The 18,089-nt window shown below is 37.9% G+C and overlaps 3 protein-coding genes and 1 long non-coding RNA gene across 9 annotated transcripts in view; 2 read left to right on the top strand and 2 right to left on the bottom strand.

The window, feature by feature from the left end:
• LOC113469715 overlaps window positions 1-3,966 on the bottom strand; it is a 6,125-nt gene extending 2,159 nt beyond the window's left edge. For both annotated transcript variants that reach the window (XR_003393044.1, XM_026827587.1), the window contains exon 1: window positions 3,699-3,966. Coding sequence is in view for 1 of the 2 variants with exons in the window: in XM_026827587.1 (XP_026683388.1) it covers window positions 3,699-3,840 (142 nt within the window). In the remaining variant the exon portion in view is untranslated. The remainder of the gene's footprint in view (window positions 1-3,698) is intronic.
• Window positions 3,892-4,997, top strand: LOC113469716. Of its 5 annotated transcripts, none has more exons than XR_003393048.1 (4): window positions 3,892-3,966; window positions 4,043-4,112; window positions 4,299-4,496; window positions 4,707-4,997. It is a non-coding gene; the product is annotated as an uncharacterized LOC113469716 (long non-coding RNA). The 5 variants fall into 5 exon arrangements; XR_003393049.1 differs by having other exon boundaries at window positions 4,043-4,139; window positions 4,326-4,496; XR_003393046.1 differs by lacking the exon at window positions 3,892-3,966 and having other exon boundaries at window positions 3,979-4,112.
• Window positions 4,998-5,007: 10 nt separating this feature from the next.
• Window positions 5,008-9,497, bottom strand: LOC103514678 (E3 ubiquitin-protein ligase RAD18-like; the record flags this gene model as incomplete). Its single annotated transcript, XM_026827579.1, has 7 exons — window positions 9,451-9,497; window positions 8,067-8,107; window positions 7,502-7,725; window positions 6,711-6,991; window positions 6,074-6,217; window positions 5,361-5,478; window positions 5,008-5,064 (listed from the first exon to the last, which is right to left on the bottom strand). Coding segments are annotated over exons 1-7 (912 nt in total), but the record flags the coding sequence as incomplete, so codon positions are not given.
• LOC103514677 (protein SMG9) lies at window positions 9,355-16,824 on the top strand. The gene is made up of 9 exons (XM_017446318.2): window positions 9,355-9,580; window positions 13,014-13,195; window positions 13,399-13,659; window positions 13,864-14,011; window positions 14,273-14,433; window positions 15,003-15,153; window positions 15,263-15,276; window positions 16,150-16,299; window positions 16,559-16,824. Exons 1-9 carry the CDS (start codon window positions 9,515-9,517, stop codon window positions 16,635-16,637), a joined length of 1,212 nt encoding a protein of 403 aa, XP_017301807.2. The 5' UTR covers window positions 9,355-9,514; the 3' UTR covers window positions 16,638-16,824.
• The last annotated feature ends 1,265 nt before the right edge of the window (window positions 16,825-18,089 follow it).

Genomic DNA, 18,089 nt, shown 5'->3' with positions numbered 1-18,089 from the left:
TTTTTTTTTTTTGTTCTTGTCAGTTTTTTTTTTATAAACCTAACATATGATCAACCGCAACAGTTTTAATACTCATTGCGAGGTTAATCGTTTAATGAATGACGTCATCACCGTGAACCATAACCAATTTGACTATGCAATGAGTATCCAAACTTGCCCGCTATTTATTCAATATTGGTTTAATAAAACTGATATTTTTCCTCACATGGTTCAGATTACAGTTCAGCACACCCAGCAGCATAATAATTATTTTGCCGCCAGAAAGTCAAAGTGGCATTAGTGACAAAAAACAAAAAATGAGATTAACACACAGACCTATTGATAGCACAAACAGGCATATGTGATTTCTTAACCATTGTGAAGATATTGATTTTTTTTTTTTATGTTTAGGCATATGTGATTTTTGCGGAAATAATTGCAGCACAAATAGACTTAAGTGTGCTTACAAAAAAATTGATAAAATCACTTTTGCCCCTTTGACTTTCTAGCGGCAATTTTATATCCATACTGTTTTGTAAGTCATGCTTATCAATTATCTAAGCCTTTTTGAAAGAGAGCAAAGGTAAACATAGACACCCTAGTTGCATATTTAGGTGCCCATTTTCTCTTTTGTAAGTTTACCTACTGCTATAGGTACATATGTTTAGAGTGGATTACATTTTATACCCCTAAGACCTAGTCTCTGAAACTCAGCAAAAAGTTACACTTGTACTTGATATGTAAAAAAATGGTTTATTACAAATAATTCTTCTTCTCTTCTGACTACTATCTAATAAAGTTATAGCTATAAACCCATCTTGCTGTTTTTAAAGTTTTGAGATATGTAAATCAATGGCTGGGTTTAAACTTGGTTCAAGTTCAATGATTGGATTTAGCAATGTGACTGGCTCAAAGGTTCTAAATCAACCAATCAGACTGCTTAATCCAATAGTTTCACTTAAAGTAAGTTTAAATTTGGATTGCGGTTAAAATACCATTAGGTAGATAAGTAAGTACCTAGAATTAACTACACAATTTCTAGTTTTTATTAATTCACCTTTCTCCTGTTATTCTTTATGAAATTGTATTTGTATAAAATAATAAAAATACAATGAAAATGTATCACATAATATTCTGTAGATGTTTTATTTTAACTATCAAAAGTGAGGGAAGTAAAAAAAATAATAAAAAAGGCACAAAGTTATCACAGTTTTATGTACAAATTGATGAATAGAAAACTTTGTTGGCCAAATAAATCACTCTCTCAAGATATTGTTTGAAAATAAAATAAAATAAATAAAAAATGCCTTTGATATTGTACCCAGAATTTTTCAAATACATACACACTTACACACAATAACCCATTAATTTTCCTCATGAGGTTATGTTGTAGGCCCCACAAGATATTTTGTACTGACTTCTTCTATGATCTTTGGATCAGTTTTCCGAGTGACTTGAGAGAAAAGCTGCAAAATAAAACAAAATATTGGGGTTAAGATGATTTTAAATAACAACGTATTTAGGTAGCCTAAAAAAATTATTAAAACTGTAAGATGCCAAGCTCTCTATTATTAAAAATTCCTTTGGCCAGTTTAGTCCTTGTTATGTACCACAATTAAAATGAACCTGACTGCGTGGTGAATCTCCTAGGAACTAGGAATGACTGTGTGGTAAATCTCCTAGGAACTAGAGATATAGTAAGTACTTGTCAGAAATAAAATTAATACTTACAGTTTTGACACTTGTGTTGGAAGTAACATTGAATTCTTCTTTTTCAATTTGTCGAATAATTTCTTGTTTACTTCGGGGATTCAAACTGTCACACTCACTGTTGTACAGCACAGTATACCTAAAATAAAAAGACATGGTTTGAGGTTCAGTTCAGCAGTCAAAAAAATCGAAAATTCACCAAATATAAGGAAACGATTTCATAGTCATCCGCGCCGAAAGTCCAGAGGATAAAATCTCAAGGTTTTAATTATGGAAATAAAAAAAAAAATGTCTCCTTGTGATATATTATTAATTTATTTAATATTACACCCTTGTGGCTTGCAGCGGGTCGCACAATTTGACCAGGTGGGCTGCCGGTTTGACATGCCTGCTGAGGGCCATTTTTGATATTTGTTGAACATTGGCATTTTAAGCTCTTTTTAACTTCATTTTGTTTCAAAGGTTAAAGTAATAAAAAAAAAATGTCTCCTTGTGAAATATTATTAATCTATTTAATATTACACCCTTGTGGCTTGCAGCAGGCCACACAATTTGACCAGCCAGGCCACCGGTTCAACATGCCTGCACTAAACCAAGATTTCTTTTCAGTAAAGAACCTCACCTTTGTATTCTAGATATAAGGGCTTTCTTCTCCCCGACTGTACTCAGTCCATATTCCTTGCAATATTGTTTCAGTTCTTTCTCCTTCATCAGACTAAGAACAAGCTTTGGTAGAGGTTTCCGCGATGGTTTGTTCATTGGTTGACTGAAATGAAATAATGCAATGCGAAATGACTATGTTTTAAACTTTTCAAGCAATACATTGACACTGCTATATTAGGAACACTGCATGAAGATATCTAAGGAAGGAGCTATACAGGAAAAAGCTCAAAACCAACTCGCGCTTCTCACAACTTTACCTTTAGCCACAGGTTGCTCAAATTTTGCAGACAGCTTCCATAATTAACTATTATCAAAAGTGTCCGCGGGCCGGACCTCGAGAAATGTACGGTTCGGCCGCTATTTACCACCAAAAAGTTCAAAGACTTCGCGACACTAAGGCCTATAGATTTCAGCCAAAGTCGCTTGAACTTGGCACAGAGATTCAATAAATTATGTAGATTAAAAGTTATTATGAGACAGAAATAGAATGAAATTATTTTAAAATACACGAACACATGAAATACATAACACATTTAGGATGCTCTTAACAGTCTCAACCATGGCAGAATATTTTTTGCCTCTGTTCTCTGTGTGCCACGTGGTGTTGTTTGTGCAGGATTGGTTCATAGATCCTAACCTCGTTAGGTAAGTTATCAATTTATTTAGGTACCTACCAGGAAAAAAGAAAAAGTTTACATTGGGAGGCAGAGAAGGTCTAACCAATTTTAATAATGCTAGTTATAAAGCTTACCAAACGGCTAATCCAAAACTTCAAATTAAAATAGATAAAAAGGGACACACTACTCTCAAATATCTCTCGAAAAAATTGAAATTGAGTTTGGATTCTTTGGATTTTTCATTATTTGAAATTTGGGCGCGAAAGCTTAACATGGCGCGTGATATACAAGGAGGACAAAAAGTGAAGATTTCCCTAGGTACCTACCTATCAAAAAGTGAAGCGTGCAGCTATAAAAATAAAATTTTCAAAAAATTTTAGTAACAAATTAGCTATACATAACTTAAATGATATTAAAGCTCTCCAATTTACCTGCACAATGTTTACATATGTACTCAAAGATGACCTACTTGAATATATGTCGTAGAATAAGAATATACCAATAAATACCCACTTCGTGTTTTCTGATGTTTTCATTTGTAGATAAACAATGAGTTCAAGTTTTGAGACTTTTGAGTCAGCTAGTGTGATGCATTCCTAGGGTGTAAAATAATATACACTGTATCATGCTCATAATTAATTCACTGGTCTGGGTAGGTATGGAGCTATTTTCAAAGTTAACTTTACATAACTCGTTGCAGTCAGAAAAAAATGAATGTTCTTTACTCACTCAATGTTGCCATCAGATCGGGACTAGCACAGTGCTCTCGCTCATTATTTTCTTCCATTTCTTCCTCCATATCCGCTAGGAAGAGGTCAGGAGATTCTGCTCTATCTGATTGGGGGGAGCAAGAGCGACGAGTATTGGACATCACACTGCTTTCATTCTCACAGAGAGAAGAGGGAGCACAAGAAGTAGGAGGGGAAGTTAGATTAGGAGAGTGTGAAGATGTAGATGTAAGAGTTGACAAAGATTTAGAGGTAATGGGTGAGAACAGGTTTCCTTAGATTAGGAGAGTGTGAAGATGTAGGTGTAAGAGTTGACAAAGATTTAGAGGTAATGGGTGAGAACAGGTTTCGATTACTTTGGGATGGTAATCGATTACTTTGGGACCGTAATGAGTTTGGTTGCCTAGAGGGTGAGGTTGAATGAGAAGAAAGAGAAGGTGAGGTTGAACGAAAAGTGGTCGAGGTTAGACGAAAAATGGGTGAGGTTGGACAATATTTGGACGAGGTTGGACCAATAGAGGGTGAGGTTGAATGATAAGTGGGTGAGGATGGACAATGATTACTTTGGGACCGTAATGAGTTTGGTTGCCTAGAGGGTGAGGTTGAATGAGAAGAAAGAGAAGGTGAGGTTGAACGAAAAGTGGTTGAGGTTGGACGAAAAATGGGTGAGGTTGGACCAATAGAGGGTGAGGTTGAATGATAAGTGGGTGAGGATGGACAATTAGAGGGTGAGGTTGAACAATATTTGGGTGAGATTGGACCACCAATAGAGGGTGAGGTTGAACGATAAGTGGGTGAGGTTGGACAATTAGAGGGTGAGGTTGAACAATATCTGTTTGAGATTGGACCAATAGAGGGTGAGGTTGGACCAATTCTAACTGGTTTGAGTGTCAAAAAGTCGAAATGTCGCGTCATCGAAAGCCATAAAAGCCCCACCTAATTTTTGAACTTTTCTAAAGAGACGGATTACCCTTTAAAAGTAAAGATATGTGAACGATAAGTGGGTGAGGTTGGACAATTAGAGGGTGAGGTTGAACAATATTTGGGTGAGATTGGACCAATAGAGGGTGAGGTTGAACGATAAGTGGGTGAGGTTGGACCATAAGAGGGTGAGGTTGGACCAATAGAGGGTGAGGTTGAACGATAAGTGGGTGAGGTTGGACCATAAGAGGGTGAGGTTGGACAATAATTGGGTGAGGTTGAACGATAAGTGGGTGAGGTTGGACCATAAGAGGGTGAGGTTGGACAATAATTGGGTGAGGTTGGACCATAAGAGGGTGAGGTTGGACCAATAGAGGGTGAGGGTATTTTGTACTGACTTCTTCTATGATCTTTGGATCAGTTTTCCGAGTGACTTGAGAGAAAAGCTGCAAAATAAAACAAAATATTGGGGCCAAGATGATTTAAATAACAACGTATTTAGGTGGACTAAAAAAATTATTAAAACTTAAGATGCCAAACTCTCCATTATTAAAAATTCCTTTGGCCAGTCTAGTCCTTGTTATGTACCACAATTAAAATGAACCTGACTGCGTGGTGAATCTCCTAGGAACTAGGAATGACTGTGTGGTAAATCTCCTAGGAACTAAGAATGACTGTGTGGTAAATCTCCTAGGAACTAGAGGTATAGTAAGTAATTGTCAGAAATAAAATTAATACTTACAGTTTTGACACTTGTGTTGGAAGTAACATTGAATTCTTCTTTTTCTATTTGTCGAATAATTTCTTGTTTACTTCGGGGATTCAAACTGTCACACTCGCTGTTGTACAGCACAGTATACCTAAAATAAAAAGACATGGTTTGAGGTTCAGTTCAGCAGTCAAAAAATTGAAAATTCACCAAATATAAGGAAACGATTTCATAGTCATTCGCGCTGAAAGTCCAGGGGATAAAATCTCAAGGTTTTTAATTATGGAAATCTTCAGATTTGACAGTTTTTAGTCACTAAACCAGGCATGTCAAACTCAAACGGTTTGAGGTTCAGTTCAGCAGTCAAAAAATTGAAAATTCACCAAATATAAGGAAACGATTTCATAGTCATTCGCGCTGAAAGTCCAGAGGATAAAATCTCAAGGTTTTAATTATGGAAATCTTCAGATTTGACAGTTTTTAGTCACTAAACCAGGCATGTCAAACCCAAAATGTATAGAGGGCCATTTTTGATATTTGTTGAACATTGGCATTTTAAGCTCTTTTTAACTTCATTTTGTTTCAAAGGTTAAAGTAATAAAAAAAATGTCTCCTTGTGAAATATTATTAATCTATTTAATATTACACCCTTGTGGCTTGCAGCGGGCCACACAATTTGACCAGCCAGGCCACCGGTTCAACATGCCTGCACTAAACCAAGATTTCTTTTCAGTAAAGAACCTCACCTTTGTATTCTAGATATAAGGGCCTTCTTCTCCCCGACTGTACTCAGTCCATATTCCTTGCAATATTGTTTCAGTTCTTTCTCCTTCATCAGACTAAGAACTAGCTTTGGTAGAGGTTTCCGCGATGGTTTGTTCATTGGTTGACTGAAATGAAATAATGCAATGCAAAATGACTGTGTTTTAAACTTTTCAAGCAATACATTGACACTACTATATTAGGAACATGAAGATATCTATGGAAGGGGCTATACAGGAAAAAACTCAAAAGCAACTCGCGCTTCTCACGACTTTACCTTTAGCCACAGGTTGCTCAAATTTTGCAAACAGCTTCAATAATTAACTATTATCAAAAGTGTCCGCGGGCCGGACCTCGAGAAATGTACGGTTCGGCCGCTATTTACCACCAAAAAGTTCAAAGAGTTCGCAACACTAGGGCCTATAGATTTCAGCCATAGTCGCTTGAACTTGGCACAGAGATTCAATAAATTATGTAGATTAAAAGGTATTATGAGACAGAAATAGAATGAAATTATTTTAAAATACATGAACACATGAAATACATAACACATTTAGGATGCTCTCAACAGTCTCAACCATGGCAGAATATTTTTTGCCTCTGAAAGAACCTCATCATTACCTCTTTGGTGGTGCTCCATTAGCTCTTGCTAGACATTCATCCAAATGTAGATTAATATTTCTCTCTGGTATGGCAACATTACATACAGGACATGGTAGAGTTTTAATGCTACCAGTTGTGACATTCTCAGGCTTCTGACTGCTCCCAGGAGAAGGTTTTGGACTGAACATGAAAGGTACAGTTCTATGTTTGACCACTTGGGGTGTTGCAGGAGATTTGCGAGGAGAATTAAACAGAAGTACAGGGGCTGGAGACTGGGGAACTGGTACTTGATTATGTTCCTGAAATATACAGTGCAATCAGTGCATATTGATAATTTGATAGTGGTTGGTTTGGAAGAGCTAGTGGTTCTGTAGAAGAGCTCCTACAGGAAAATTTGTCACTTTATATCGGAGATTTGCGAGGAGAATTAAACAGAAGTACAGGGGCTGGAGACTGGGGAACTGGTACTTGATTATGTTCCTGAAATATACAGTGCATATTGATAATTTGATAGTGGTTGGTTTGGAAGAGCAAGTGGTTCTGTAGAAGAGCTCCTACAGGAAAATTTGTCACTTTATATTAAGTGTAAAAAAAAGGGCTGTCATCACAATCTATTAGAAGACCAAATAGCAGATATTGTTTCATGCTACAAAATAAACTGCAAAGAATATGTATATCCAGGACATTACAAAATCCTTCCCTGGATCAGATAGGAAATGAAGTGATAATTTTTACAATTATCAATAATCATTGAGAAAAACAATAGACACTTCCTCTAGTTGTTACCACTGAGAAATTCATATCATTACCTTTCTATGTTCCTGCTCATCACTAGGAGCAATAGGATCATCTCCAGGACATGCAGCATAAGATATTTGCAGCCGCTTCAGTAGTTTCTTCTTCACACTGGTAAATATACGAATTACTTCATCTAATGTACGCTCAGGTCTCAGTTGATTATCATAAAGTTCTGCAAAACAGGCAGGACATTGGTTGCGGTACTGAATGCTTTGACGAATACAATACGAGCAAACTGGAATCACAAAAATGTTGAAAATTAGTACCTAAAGGCTCTAGGATGTTGAGACACATGATGGTTACGTTATCAAAAGAAGATATGTATGAAGTCACTTTCTGGTAGTTCAGAGAAATCAGGAAGTCAACAAATATAGAAAAACACTTACACAAGTGAGAACATCTTTGACGAATACAATACGAGCAAACTGGAATCACAAAAATGTTGAAAATTAGTACCTAAAGGCTCTAGGATGTTGAGACACATGATGATTACGTTATCAAAATAAGATATGTATGAAGTCACTTTCTGGTTGTTCAGAGAAATCAGGAAGTCAACAAAGATAGAAAAACACTTACACAAGTGAGAACAAGATTTTCGTAATGTCTCGCGGACGCGCCTAAGATTTCAAGTTCGTTTCTTAAGTGCTAATCAATTAAAATATGTGACTTTTTTTACTTCGCGCCTTTTAAAACTTCACTAGGAACACTCCTAAAGCAAGTATCTTCCCTCTTATACACAGATTTTCGTAATGTCTCGCGGACGCGCCTAAGATTTCAAGTTCGTTTCTTAAGTGCTAATCAATTAAAATATGTGACTTTTTTTACTTCGCGCCTTTTAAAACTTCACTAGGAACACTCCTAAAGCAAGTATCTTCCCTCTTATACACAGATTTTCGTAATGTCTCGCGGACGCGCCTAAGATTTCAAGTTCGTTTCTTAAGTGCTAATCAATTAAAATATGTGACTTTTTTTACTTCGCGCCTTTTAAAACTTCACTAGGAACACTCCTAAAGCAAGTATCTTCCCTCTTATACACAGATTTTCGTAATGTCTCGCGGACGCGCCTAAGATTTCAAGTTCGTTTCTTAAGTGCTAATCAATTAAAATATGTGACTTTTTTTACTTCGCGCCTTTTAAAACTTCACTAGGAACACTCCTAAAGCAAGTATCTTCCCTCTTATACACAGATTTTCGTAATGTCTCGCGGACGCGCCTAAGATTTCAAGTTCGTTTCTTAAGTGCTAATCAATTAAAATATGTGACTTTTTTTACTTCGCGCCTTTTAAAACTTCACTAGGAACACTCCTAAAGCAAGTATCTTCCCTCTTATACACAGATTTTCGTAATGTCTCGCGGACGCGCCTAAGATTTCAAAGTTCGTTTCTTTAGTGCTAATCAATTAAAATATGTGACTTTTTTTACTTCGCGCCTTTTAAAACTTCACTAGGAACACTCCTAAAGCAAGTATCTTCCCTCTTATACACAGATTTTCGTAATGTCTCGCGGACGCGCCTAAGATTTCAAAGTTCGTTTCTTAAGTGCTAATCAATTAAAATATGTGACTTTTTTTACTTCGCGCCTTTTAAAACTTCACTAGGAACACTCCTAAAGCAAGTATCTTCCCTCTTATAAACGGATTTTTGTAATGTCCCATTGACGCGCCTTATGCACAACTACCGCTAATATTAAATATTATTCAGAATGATAATGCTCATAATAATAAAATAAATACTTTAATTATTAATTTTCATGTAAAATGGAATAAAAAAAGCTCTTATGAAAAGCGAGTTAAAATAAAAAATTAACCACGGTCTTCGCGGGATATAAATCACGATCGTGTAAGCGAATCTTTTTTAAAAAGCGCATGAATGAATGCAAAGCGCGCGGAATTTTCAAAAAGAGTTCATAAATTTGAAAGTTGAGATTTGGGTGATTTATTTTCCGAATTTTGGCTTGTTACATTGGATTTCCAAGTTCAGAACAGATTCTACAAGATGCTTTTCTCATGATAATTCGTAATCAGAATGGGAGATCATGACCAGAGCCGAGACCATCGGAGGAAAAGACACAACAAGGGTTACCGTGCTAAGGTGAGTTCTCTAGCACCTGTGTTAAAGAGATGGTTGTATGGTACATGATAGTAGGATGACCACACAGTAGCACAATGTCTGGATCACTGGTAATTTCCATGCCCCCAACTAACATTAGTCAGAGTACTCAAAGTGCCAATACCAGCTTCATCGAGACCATCGGAGGAAAAGACACAACAAGGGTTACCGTGCTAAGGTGAGTTCTCTAGCACCTGTGTTAAAGAGATGGTTGTATGGTATATGATAGTAGGATGACCACACAGTAGCACAATGTCTGGATCACTGGTAATTTCCATGCCCCCAACTAATATTAGTCAGAGTACTCAAAGTGCCAATACCAGCTTCACAATCCCGACACATGCAGGACAGTAGGAGGTATACCACCCCTGTTGGCTGCAAGCTGACTATTCTCATAACATATATTATAATGTGGAACCACTTCATTTATTTCTTGGTATTTTTTAATCACCCTGTATTGCATATAAAGTGGATGTTGAGTACTCATTTGTAGTTGTAAACAAACTAGTAGTAGAGAGCTTTTTTTTTTATGTAAGATGTTTAATTCTTTTAGGAGAAGGATGATGGAAACCCATTTCCGTCATCCAAAGCAACAATTTGAAAGAGTGATAATTGGGTTACAAAAATTCAGAGAACAATGAACATCATCACATGCCTGCTGCTGTTTTAGAAGTACGCAACAATTTGAAAGAGTGATAATTGGGTTACAAAAATTCAGAGAACAATGAACATCATCACATGCCTGCTGCTGTTTTAGAAGTACATCCACTAGATTGCTACAAAAACTTGTACAAAGAAATAGTTCAGGATAAAATTTACCCTGGGTGCACAGCCTAATGCTTACAAGACAGATGTGCTACCAACCAAGCAAAGTAGGCTGGTGCCCCCTGCCCTGAGTTTAGTCTCATGTTAATCAACTTTTGGCCTTTGGTCTGTTCCTGCTATTGTACTTCTATACCCAAGCTTTTCAGCAACGAAAGTTGTAGAACAAGGGGTGAGTTTGTAACGAGAATATTGGGAGGCAGAGAAGGTCTAACCAATTTTAATAATGCTAGTTATAAAGCTTACCAAACGGCTAATCCAAAACTTCAAATTAAAATAAGAATAAGATAAAAAGGGACACACTACTCTCAAATATCTCTCGAAAAAATTGAGTTTGGATTTTTCATTATTTGAAATTTGGGCGCGAAAGCTTAACATGGCGCGTGATATACAAGGAGGACAAAAAGTGAAGATTTCCCTAGGTACCTACCTATCAAAAAGTGAAGCGTGCAGCTATAAAAATAAAATTTTCAAAAAATTTTAGTAACAAATTAGCTATTATGGTAATTATGCATAAGACACGTCAATGGCAAATTTACTGAAAATTTCTATATAAGAGGAAAAACTTACTTTAAGAGTGTGCTAGATGTAGTTTTGACCGGCGCGAACGACATGTTGTAACACATACTTTTTGCGTTTAACCTAACCCTAACCTAACACTGGTCACTGCTCATTCGTGCGTTTAACCTAACCCTAACCTAACACTGGTCACTGCTCATTCGTGCGTTTAACCTAACCCTAACCTAACACTGGTCACTGCTCATTCGTGCGTTTAACCTAACCCTAACCTAACACTGGTCACTGCTCATTCGTGCGTTTAACCTAACCCTAACCTAACACTGGTCACTGCTCATTCGTGCGTTTAACCTAACCCTAACCTAACACTGGTCACTGCTCATTCGTGCGTTTAACCTAACCCTAACCTAACACTGGTCACTGCTCATTCGTGCGTTTAACCTAACCCTAACCTAACACTGGTCACTGCTCATTCGTGCGTTTAACCTAACCCTAACCTAACACTGGTCACTGCTCATTCGTGCGTTTAACCTAACCCTAACCTAACACTGGTCACTGCTCATTCGTGCGTTTAACCTAACCCTAACCTAACACTGGTCACTGCTCATTCGTGCGTTTAACCTAACCCTAACCTAACACTGGTCACTGCTCATTCGTGCGTTTAACCTAACCCTAACCTAACACTGGTCACTGCTCATTCGTGCGTTTAACCTAACCCTAACCTAACACTGGTCACTGCTCATTTGTGCGTTTAACCTAACCCTAACCTAACACTGGTCACTGCTCATTTTTTTTCTAACTTTTTAAAATTTGATTAAAAAACGCCGGGACGCTTAAAAATTTTTGGAAAAAAAAAAAAAAAAAAAAAAATGCTCATTAGAATTTGGATACACTTGGGTCTTCAGTAGCCTTGTAGGTAGCAAACCCCTATTTTGAGCTAGGTCAATGAACCATTTTGTAAAACGAGTTAAAATTACCTTTTAGCAATTTTAGCCTTTAAAAACCTACCTTGCTATTGTTAAACCGTGACGTGGGAGTAGTAGCTATACTGTTATTCACTGTGACATCAGTGGTGGTAGAGCTAGATGGTTTACAACTGGAAGGTCCTGGGGTCATACTGTCATCTTCATCATCACTCACAATGCGAGTTGCACTAGGTCTAGGGCATCTTACAATGTTGGCGTCCTTTCTGCTTTTCATGTTTTCAATTAATTTCTGAAATGCAGCTTTGTTATCTTTTACTGAAAAAAAAAAAAAAAAAGATTGAAAATAGTCATTGCCTATTTTTTTATTGTATTTTTAAAGTTACCTTGAAAAAATATCTCGTAACTGCTTACCTACTACTTTCTAACTGGTTTGAGTGTCAAAAAGTCGAAATGTCGCGTCATCGAAAGCCATAAAAGCCCCACCTAATTTTTGAACTTTTCTAAAGAGATGGATTACCCTTTAAAAGTAAAGATAGAAAAAGAGAAAATGTGAAAAAAATCCCGCAAAAACCAGTTTTTTTGGTTTTTTGGCTCTATGGTTTTCTGGACAAAATTTGCACCACCATTTTCGGAGCTCATTTGTGTGAGAAAATGTGAAAAAAATCCCGCAAAAACCAGTTTTTTTGGTTTTTTGGCTCGTGAAAAAAATCCCCCAAAAACCAGTTTTTTTGGTTTTTTGGCTTTATGGTTTTCTGGACAAAATTTGCACCACCATTTTCGTGATCCTGGTAAAAAGACCTTTAATTTGATATATAGGTCGACCAGGTTTGGATAAGTCCTTCTATGGGGACAGACTGACGGACTGACTGACTGACTGACGGACAGACCGACAGAAGACACCGAAGCGAATACAATAGTCCGTCCACTATACCTTTTATTATTAGTAATAATAAAGGAAGGACGGACTAAAAATGAAAGATGGGCGAAAAACATTCCGTTGGAAAGTTGGAATACAAATGAGCATTACTTTCTGGATGGATTTTTTAATCACCCTGTATTGCATATAAAGTGGATGTTGAGTACTCATTTGTAGTTGTAAACAAACTAGTAGTAGAGAGCTTTTTTTTATGTAAGATGTTTAATTCTTTTAGGAGAAGGATGATGGAAACCCATTTCTGTCATCCAAAAAGGCACCCTCCATCTTAACCAAGAGCAGTGCTGAGAAGAATGCACATCAAACAAAATCAGTTGAGTCTTCCCTGCAAGTCCCAAATCAGCCTAAGCAGCCAACCATCATCTTGAAATCACGGGATGCATCATCACCAAATCCAAGGTATTTTACAATAGGGTAGAATAAATGTTCACTGATGAATATCCCTCCCCTGGGGTACATAAGTAATTCACTAAAAATGTCTGCTTACAATTTGGTAAAGAAATTAATCAATCTACACAAATCTTTCAATTTTACTCATTACATAGTCTGCTAGACTAGGCATCAAAGTATTACATTATTTATTATTGATTGAATTATTTTAGATCCAAGACAGATACTGCTAATGGTCCCTCAAATAATACTCCAAAGACACCATCAACTGATGTACAATCCTTATTGGCACCATATCCTCACATGCAACAGACAGCTGTTAAGCTAATTGATGAGAATTTGGAGTTTCATGCTGGACTTGTGCAAAGTTTTCTCACTGAGCAGACAGACTTCACTGTGATTGGTGTTATTGGACTGCAAGGGACTGGCAAGTCTACTCTTCTGTCACAGCTTGTCAGTAATGCTGAACACAGGTAAACAAGCCCCCTTTTAAATATTGCTGCAAAATTTAAAATGTTAATCCATAAAATGTAAAAGCTGAAATTGGAACCAATATCTCATCCTCAAAATAGTAGCTGAAATCATGGAATTTTTAGCCTAACTAATGCCAGAAAGAGTTCATATTATAAATCATTATGTGCATCTACTAATACCTATAACTTGTTTATTGATTACAGTATATTTCCAGTGCAAACTCAAGCTAACATCTTGGAGTGTACTCACTGTACAACAGGCATGGACATCTATGTTTCAAGTAACCGGCTGATTCTTCTAGATACTCAACCTATCTTGTCTCCATCATTAATGGACATTAGTGTAATGCAGGTAGTTTATTATTATTAATTTTAATTGGATGGAAATCACATATAATAGAGGGAAGTGGGAAAAGCTGTTTTCTGGTGGTCCTGGGCTCACACAGCCTGTTAGAATCTAATGGTAAGGTAAGGTAAGATAGACCATCTGCTACCCTAGACTTTATGAGGTCTGTGTTGTAGCATGTCGTATGTATGTAGGTGCTGGGTTAACCATACAAAGTCATGTTAAAACTTCATTTGATCAACAAACATTCTGGTCTTATGATTTCAGAGGAAAACCTCCCCAATCTATGATGCCCCTGGCGTGAACAAATCTTCAGCAGAATATGCCTCTCTGGAGATTCACTCGTTACAGTTGTCTGCCTTCATATTCTCTGTGTGCCACGTGGTGTTGTTTGTGCAGGATTGGTTCATAGATCCTAACCTCGTTAGGTAAGTTATCAATTTATTTAGGTACCAGGAAAAAAGAAAAAGTTTAAACAGGGAAGTGTAATAACGGAGGTCCTACTGTTCTGAAATCGAAAAGATAAGAGAAAGCCAGTCGTTCCGAGAACGAACCTTACCTGTTTAGGATAAAGTTCGCCTCGGCCGAGAATCGAACCCGCGACCCAGCGCTTACAGGCGCGCTAGGTACCCTCCAAACTAACTAGGCTGGATCCTCATTTATTTATTTATTTATTTATTTTATTTGTGTCACACAGGGAAGTGTAATAACGGAGGTCCTACTGTTCTGAAATCGAAAAGATAAGAGAAAGCCAGTCGTTCCGAGAACGAACCTTACCTCTTTAGGATAAAGTTCGCCTCGGCCGACAATCGAACCCGCGACCCAGCGCTTACAGGCGCGCTAGGTACCCTCCAAACTAACTAGGCTGGATCCTCATTTGTTTATTTATTTATTTTATTTGTGTCGTCTGGTAGTATATGTATGTGTACATCCGTCTGGTTTGTGTTGTAGGTACTCGTGAGTAAAAATGTTAAACAATGGTTTTGTGGGATTTCAGATTCATCCAAGCCACGGAAATGCTGAAACCGTCAAACATTACGAACCGTCCCGAAGAATATTACGAATATTTTCCCGAGGGAGTTTTCATTCACAACAAAGTTCCCAGCTGTGATTTTCTCAAGCACAATATAGGCGATATACAGGTGAGATGAAACACTCAAGCCAAGGTGCAAGTATAGAAACACACTACTATCACATCACGTGAACTCATGGGGGAGTCAGAAAAATGTGGTTCAAAATTTTCCCATGATATTGTAGGTAATCTCGTTCAGGTAAGCTACAATACTATCACGTCCTAACCGAGATTACCTATAATATTATATTTATGGGAAAACTTTGAACTACATCTTTCTGACTCCCCATGAGTTCACGTGACGTGATAGTAGTCTCTTTCTACCTTATGTCGCACACAATCAGTATCTAGTCAGGGATTCTAACACGTTAAATGCACCAATTCTCGACCAATCAAGGAGCTAGTAGCTGATTGAAATTCAGAAAAAAAGCGAGTCAAAAGCTGGTATGACCTTTGCCTCTCAACTCTCAACGTGTGTTCGTATACCTTATGTCGCACACAATCAGTATCTAGTCAGGGATTCTAACACGTTAAATGCACCAATTCTCGACCAATCAAGGAGCTAGTAGCTAATTGAAATTCAGAAAAAAAGCGAGTCAAAAGCTGGTATGACCTTTGCCTCTCAAACTCTCAACGTGTGTTCGTCCACGAAACTTTTGGTTAGGATCGGTGCAACGGTTGGCGGCATTTTACCGCTTTTTGGCGGTTTTTGGTGTAATTTAACAATATCTCGGGAACGGTATAAGCTAGAAACTTGAAATTTGGTATGTGGTTCACTAATGTGACAAGGATGCAACACAAAACGTTTGTTTGAGATGGTTGCTGCGCTTGGCGGTATTTTTACCGCTTTTGGACAGATTTCGACCGTTTTTTGGCGGTTTTCAGCTATAGCGACAAAACGGTTAGAGATATTGTAAAAGTTAGGGTAAAAGAACACTCAAATAAGCATCATTCAATAGGATAAGGAAAGTCGTGTGATGTTCACACCAGATTTTTTATTTTGTTATTGCACCTCAGAAGTTCAGAGGTTTTTGAAATAACTTGAGATAATTGAGTCCCAACGAAGAACAAGATGCACAATATTCTATTTTGTTGCATGTTTCCAGGTACCTGAAATGGAAGATACTGCTAACTTCACACGGGTTATGTCTACCATTAAGAAACATTTGAGTGGAACCAGTAGACGGAATTTCACCATCAATACTCTGTCTGAGAAAAACTGGTAAGTTAAATTAAGAAAATGGCCAGCCTAGTTAGCTTGTTTGGTAGTGCGTCTGCCTTGTAAGCGCTAGGCCGCGGGTTCGATTCCCGCCCGGGGCGGATTTTATCCTGAAGAGATAAGGTTCTTTCTCGGAACGGCTGACTTTCACAACGTTGTTTGTTACATAACTTGAATTATTAAAAATATACAGAGTGTAAATAAACACCCATTAAAAATAAATTTAGAAATCTTTTACTACAGGAAGTATCTGTTATTCCAGGTTACTCTACGCTGCAAAAATCTGGGATCACATTCGTAAGAGCAGCTACTTCCTGGAGTACAACAGATATCTGCCCTGAACCGACGATCCTCGCGGTGTGAGACCCAACTCAATGCCATGATGGCACAATGGTTTCCCCAGACAGAGAGTCCTGGGTTCGACGATTGTGTGAATCCTCCTTGACCACAGGTAGTCGTGGTGGTGTGCCCATGCAGAGGTTTTTGGAGGTCACCTAGATGAGAATTGGAATGGAGAGGGTTTGGTGTGAGTGGTAGATCGTAGAGAACGCACCAGGTGTTATGCTCGCCTGGTAATTACCTTCCACTCAAGAGTCCATTCTATTGGTAACTGAAGTAAGTATTCTGTCACCTAAACTTCATAAGGAATCCATCACACCAAACCCTCTTCATTCCAATTCTCATCTAGGTGACCTCCAAAAACCTCTGCATGGGCAGGCACACCACCACTCACCTAAGTAAACTTCATAAGAAATCCATCACACCAAACCCTCTCCATTCCAATTCTCATCTAGGTGACCTCCAAAAACCTCTGCATTGGCACACCACCATGACTACCTGTGGTCAAGGAGGATTCACACAATCGTCGAACCCAGGACTCTCTGTCTTGTATTTTTAAGCCCTACATTTATTTGAAACCCATTCCGTCCTAATTTTACGACTGACATTGAATTGTCATCATGATCACCTAATTTTATAATTGCACTTCAGAAGTTCAGAGGTTTTTAAAATAACTTGAGATAATTGAGTCTCAACGAAGGACATAAGATGCACAATATTCTATTTTGTTGCATGTTTCCAGGTACCTGAAATGGAAGATACTGCTAACTTTACACGGGTTATGTCTACCATTAAGAAACATTTGAGTGGAACCAGTAGACGGAACTTCACCATCAATACTCTGTCTGAGAAAAACTGGTAAGTTAAACCAAGAAAATAGCCAGCCTAGTTAGCGTGTTTGGTAGCGCGTCTGCCTTGTAAGCGCTAGACCGCGGGTTCGATTCCCGCCCGGGGCGGATTTTATCCTGAAGGGATAAGGTTCTTTCTCGGAACGGCTGGCTTTCACATCGTTGTTTGTTACATAACTTGAATTATTACCAATATACAGAGTGTAAATAAACCGTTTGGTGTGATGGATTTCTTATGAAGTTTACTTAGGTGACAGAAAACTTCAGTTACCAATAGAATGGACTCTTGAGTGGAAGGTAATGACCAGGCGAGCATAACACCTGGTGTGTTCTCTACTATCTACCACTTAGAGCTCCATGATTAATTCTCAGATCCTTAAATTAAGGATAAAATTCCTTGCGTCGGCTGGGAATGGACCTGTGCTCTCCTATTTACCACGCGAGCGCCTTGACCACTACGCCAAAGAGGCGTTTAGAACAGAGTAGAGTGTAGCAACGCTATGGTGTGTACCTTACTGGTTGGTGGCTGTCTCAGCAGTGTTGGGACGGTTGAGTTTAGGTGGTGTTAAAAACCGGCCAGCCTGAGCATAAAAGCTTGGGATGGGT

The sequence above is a fragment of the Diaphorina citri genome, unplaced genomic scaffold (assembly GCF_000475195.1).
Source record: "Diaphorina citri unplaced genomic scaffold, Diaci psyllid genome assembly version 1.1 scaffold1202, whole genome shotgun sequence".
Lineage (NCBI taxonomy): Eukaryota > Metazoa > Arthropoda > Insecta > Hemiptera > Psyllidae > Diaphorina > Diaphorina citri.
This window is presented reverse-complemented; position numbering and strand designations above follow the sequence as displayed.

Excerpts from the sequence above, each read along its gene's own strand:
- LOC103514677 (XM_017446318.2), top strand. The coding sequence starts at position 9,515 with ATGGGAGATCATGACCAGAGCCGAGACCATCGGAGGAAAAGACACAAC. Across the intron at positions 9,581-13,013 it reads ACAAGGGTTACCGTGCTAAG|GAGAAGGATGATGGAAACCC; the intron begins GTGAGTTCTCTA and ends TAATTCTTTTAG. Across the intron at positions 13,660-13,863 it reads GTCAGTAATGCTGAACACAG|TATATTTCCAGTGCAAACTC; the intron begins GTAAACAAGCCC and ends TATTGATTACAG.